The 5,303-nt window shown below is 28.4% G+C and overlaps 1 protein-coding gene across 4 annotated transcripts; it reads right to left on the reverse strand.

The window, feature by feature from the left end:
* Positions 1-3,101: 3,101 nt before the first annotated feature.
* LOC146721158 (dynein light chain roadblock-type 2-like) lies at positions 3,102-4,995 on the reverse strand. 4 transcript variants are annotated; one of them, XM_085487351.1, is made up of 4 exons: positions 4,543-4,995; positions 3,983-4,138; positions 3,532-3,866; positions 3,102-3,458 (listed from the first exon to the last, which is right to left on the reverse strand). In XM_085487351.1, exons 3-4 carry the CDS (start codon positions 3,587-3,589, stop codon positions 3,247-3,249), a joined length of 270 nt encoding a protein of 89 aa, XP_085343477.1. In that variant the 5' UTR covers positions 3,590-3,866; positions 3,983-4,138; positions 4,543-4,995; the 3' UTR covers positions 3,102-3,246. The 4 variants fall into 4 exon arrangements, with proteins under 4 accessions (XP_085343477.1, XP_085343474.1, XP_085343476.1 ...); XM_085487348.1 differs by having other exon boundaries at positions 4,506-4,995; XM_085487350.1 differs by lacking the exon at positions 4,543-4,995 and adding an exon at positions 4,402-4,499.
* Positions 4,996-5,303: the final 308 nt, after the last annotated feature.

The following is a 5,303-nucleotide window of genomic DNA, read 5'->3' on the forward strand; positions in this document are numbered from 1 at the left end:
GATCCACGAATATAACGAACAAATTGCTCGAAAGTTAAGACGAGTTTAACTGATTACCGTTCCACTTATCCCCGAGAACTAATACTGAGCTAAAGAGGCAGCTTTCTCGTAAAGGCAATAATAAAGCAAAAAGAGCGCTTTTTATAAATATAAAACGGGCCTGTGTATGTTTTAAAAATGCAGACCACTTGACGACGCAATTGAAGCATAAATTTTGACATAGCAAAGTAGCGAATTAACGTCGAAAAAAAAATCTGTTTGCCCCAGTTATTTGATCACCTGGCGATAACGCAATAATGTGCGAAAATACGTTTTCATTAGTACGTGGAATTAGCGGGCCGCTTGCTATTTTCGATATTTCACATTGGGATACTTTTGCGCGCGCTAATTCGCCGCTGTAACGACGCCATTATGAAGAATTCGCCGATTATAACGTGTCCGCTGGGTGCCGCTCGTCGTCCGAAATATATATCTCTAAAAACTCACCTTTAAAAAAAGGTAAAAAAAGGCGACCAGTTAAGGGCACACCATTAACAAAAATTATCCATTGCAAACCCATGTACAATAGAATTGTATGAAAAATTATCGATTATAAACCAATGTACAATCGTAACAAAAGTAATGAAATAAAAAAAAAATTGCGCCAAGTGAAAGTAGAAACTTGTACCAGTGGAAAATTAAAGTTGCAGACATATATAGAGTCGTATAATGAATCAATAAAAATTATATTTGCAAATGTAAAATTGTACCATAAAAAAACTTATCTTTTAAAAAAAAAGATAAACAAGATGCCAAGTCCATGCGCCATGTGAAAAAGTGTTAAACAAAAAAGTATTTTTAAGTAAAAAAATCTATCAATTGACAAAAATTTATGTTCTAAAATTAATATCTCTACAAAAAGTAATGTCCAATTATTGCGCGAATAAATAAACATTTTTATAAAAAATTAAAATTTAAAAACTTATGCAAATTTAAAATTAATATAAAATAAAAAGAAATAAAAAAATTTTAGTTAAAAAAACTGGGCGCGCTGCAATGAGTTTAAAAGTAACAATTTAATTTTAATATCATTAGAATATTATTTAGCAGCGCGCCCAGTTTTTTTAACTAAAATTTTTTTATTTCTTTTTATTTTATATTAATTTTAAATTTGCATAAGTTTTTAAATTTTAATTTTTTATAAAAATGTTTATTTATTCGCGCAATAATTGGACATTACTTTTTGTAGAGATATTAATTTTAGAACATAAATTTTTGTCAATTGATAGATTTTTTTACTTAAAAATACTTTTTTGTTTAACACTTTTTCACATGGCGCATGGACTTGGCATCTTGTTTATCTTTTTTTTTAAAAGATAAGTTTTTTATGGTACAATTTTACATTTGCAAATTTAAATTTTTATTGATTCATTATACGACTCTATATATGTCTGCAACTTTAATTTTCCACTGGTACAAGTTTCTACTTTCACTTGGCGCAATTTTCTTTTTATTTCATTACTTTTGTTACGATTGTACATTGGTTTATAATCGATAATTTTTCATACAATTCTATTGTACATGGGTTTGCAATGGATAATTTTTGTTAATGGTGTGCCCTTAACTGGTCGCCTTTTTTTACCTTTTTTTAAAGGTGAGTTTTTAGAGATTATATCATTCATTTTTGTATATGATAAGCATCTTTAAATAAATAAGCAAATTCAATTTTTCTGGCATTTTCTTATTTTAGGTACATATATATCCAATAATTAATATACAAAATTAAATATTATTCATCACACAATTTGTATCAAAATAATATATTTTTAAAAATTTATTTTAAATTTATTTAATCATTTTTATCATTGTGATTGTAGTGGCAAGGATTTTATTGCTCAGTGTCATTGCAAGCATCTGGCCTGTATATACCATAATATATTGTGTAATACATTGGCTAAGTATGACAATATGGATTTTGATAGATTCCCATGGAATATTGGAATTTTGTCGGACTTGCAGTCATCCACCACATATGCAGCCTACAATTAAAGAACGCATTTATTCCATATTATTTGCTTCCGTTATTGGCATAGTGCACATTTTTATATATCTCAATGCTGTAGATAGCAAAACATTTTGAAAACATCTATCTTTCTATGTTATCTGCTTTTTTGAAAATATTGCAGCAAATTTATTATGGCAATATGCTTGTCCTCCTGCAGTTAAAGAGGCTTAGTACTTTAATATAATCTTTATTATTTGTATCATTTCCTTTTTCTTGGGAATTACAGCAATGCTTTTGTACTATATTGTCTTGCATCCCTCAAAAAGACAACATACTTCAAACGCACCAGTTCAAGCAATGTAACTTTGATATTTATTTACTTTAAAAAATGAGAGATAAATTATACAATATGCAATTAACCTTATCTTATGACTTTTATAAATCTTATGATAAAATCTAACTCTCTCTTAATCTTTATTATGAAAAGAATGTCGGTATTATATGAAATAATTTCATTGTATAGTTTAACTTTCAAAAATTTTGCAAAATAAAATAACTCACATTGTATTTCTACCATATATATAAAAAAAAGATAGGTAAATATAAATAAATAAATATATATTTATGATATACAATAAATAAATATATATATATATATATAAAATGTTGGATTTTTATTATATATATATAATTTCAAAAAATCTTTTTTATATGCTATTGAATTTTAATACATACAATTTTGATTATATGTATTTTAATTGATTATATTTATAAGTATTTTTATATTATCTTAAAAAGACTGCATAGAATTATTTGTGCGTCACTCTTATATGTATGTATAATTAATAGGGACCAACTACACATTTTTTTTTTCCACTGAATAAAAACAATCTCAATATTAAAATTAAATTATAAAAAAGATACTGTGATATTTTATTGATGAGAAATGTACATTTATAATTGTATTAAATACAAAAATAAACATGCCATGAATTACTATATATACATATTTTCATAATTATCAAACTTAAAAATATAATATTGTTACCAAAGAAGAAAGCACTATTTAAAAACTCTAAAAGTTCATAATTTGTTAAATTAGTAATTAAATACTGCATTTTGTATAATTTTTAAGCTTTATTCTTTTATTTTTCTTTATTTAATTGAATAGATATTAACATCCACAATGTAGCATACAGATTAAATTAACAACCAAAGAAATAAATCTTAACTTTGAAATATATTTTTGTTTCTTTTAAATATCAATCAACTGGATTTTGTACTACTATTAATATGAATTCTTTATCTGGTGCCATCATAATTTTATGTTTTTTGCTACGTATGCGCAAGAAAGTTAAATCATTTGTTGGATTCAAGTCACGTACGACAGAACGAGCTTTATCTGACAATTGACTTATCAAACCTGCGTATTGAACTGTTGTCGTATTATCTAATGTTGACTTTATAGGAATACCTAAAACAGATATAATTTTATAAATTTTTGTTTACAACTACAAGTAAATCATGTCAATGATCTCATGTAATACCTTCTGCATTCACCACTATTGTTCCAACTACCCTTTTATGAGACTGAATTTGTTTCATAGTTTCTTCAATCTCTTATAAATTATTTCATCGAAATTTATTAATAAAATTTTTATTTTAAATATTCCAATAACGGAAGCAAATCATATGGAATAAATGCGTTCTTTAATTGTAGGCTGCATATGTGGTGGATGACTGTAAGTCCGACAAAATTCCAATATTCCATGGGAATCTATCAAAATCTATATTGTCATACTTAGCCAATGTATTACGCAATATATTATGGTATATACAGGCCAGATGCTTGCAATGACACTGAGCAATAAGATCCTTGCCACTACAATCACAATGATAAAAATGATTAAATAAATTTAAAAAAATATATTATTTTGATACAAAGTGTGTGATGAATAATATTTAATTTTGTATATTAATTATTGGATATATATGTACCTGCAATAAGAAAATGCCAGAAAAATTGTAAAATAGTTCCTATAGCACTGATATTAGATTTATCTTGTTAAGCTAATCGAATGCTGCGATGATAACTAGCCATTGCCCAACCCATGCTCACAAGTGAGCTGATAATGCTACCTGCTTGATGTACAACTGAAAAAAATATAGAAGCTAATTAAGAAAATTATTAAAAATATATGCATACTCATACATAGGCATTTATATTATTGAAATAATAGCAAAATATCTGATTTTGTATCACAGACTGTAAACTTGCACATAAATTATTATGACAATAAATTTGCAAATAATAACATTAAAATTGAATGTAAAAATTGAAATTGAAAATATCTAACCCCGCACGCTGTCAATATAGCGGAGGGCAACTATTATTAAAAATATATGCATACTCATACATAGGCATTTATATAATTGAAATATTATTGAAATATTATGACCATAAATTTGCAAATAATAACATTAAAATTGAATGTAAAAATTGAAATTGAAAATATCTAACCCCGCACGTTGATTGATTGAAATTGAAAATATCTAACCCCGCACGCTGTCAATATAGCGGAGGGCAACTATCGCCGTCTGTTGTAAAACGTGCGAGATGGACATTTCCAATACATGCATCTATTTATGTGTTGTGTACGTGTGATATATGTGTGCGCATGTGTTGTATACGTGTGAATACGTGTAGCACGATACTACTATGTTTGCGTGGTCGATGATGACAATGATGACGGGGACGTTTCTTAAAAGAAATTTTTCATATTTCGACTTTGCATTTTTATATCTCTGCTTACAAATCACGTAGAGCAGAAATAAAGACACTTTTATTATATAATTCAAACTCAATCTATCGATTAAGTCTAGTATAAACTCGATTGCTTCAGCCGTTATTGAGAATTCGAAATATTATAAAGACTCAAATGTCCGACTCGCGTTAAGATACACGGTGTCTCGGCTACGTCCTTAACTGGTCGCGAGACACTACCGTGTCTCTTGATCGTTTCGCTGTTGAAATGACCAACGGCGGTATTCGTCGCTTTAATATAGCTTTTTGTTTTATAAAAAACGGCGGATTATTATACGGAATTTTTTATAGCCCCGCGGATGCTGCGCCGAACGGAGGACGCGTGAGAAAACGCACACGTCGAGATGGAAACGAGTTCGAAAAAAATTTTAATCGCCGCGAAAGGACCCGACTTTCGACAAGACAGATTCCATCGATGATTGCAATTTAACGATCGTCCGTATTTGCTCTTTATTACCGCGTGCGCGCGCGCGCGCAATGGACGGCTGACATCCA

Source organism: Nylanderia fulva, unplaced genomic scaffold (genome assembly GCF_048542155.1).
Source record: "Nylanderia fulva isolate GAGA-0341 unplaced genomic scaffold, ASM4854215v1 Scaffold54, whole genome shotgun sequence".
Lineage (NCBI taxonomy): Eukaryota > Metazoa > Arthropoda > Insecta > Hymenoptera > Formicidae > Nylanderia > Nylanderia fulva.

Bases quoted from the DNA above. Each gene is read 5' to 3' on its own strand.
- LOC146721158 (XM_085487351.1), bottom strand. From the start codon at position 3,589: ATGAAACAAATTCAGTCTCATAAAAGGGTAGTTGGAACAATAGTGGTG. The intron at 3,459-3,531 runs GTATTACATGAG...TATCTGTTTTAG, and splicing joins AATAGTGGTGAATGCAGAAG to GTATTCCTATAAAGTCAACA.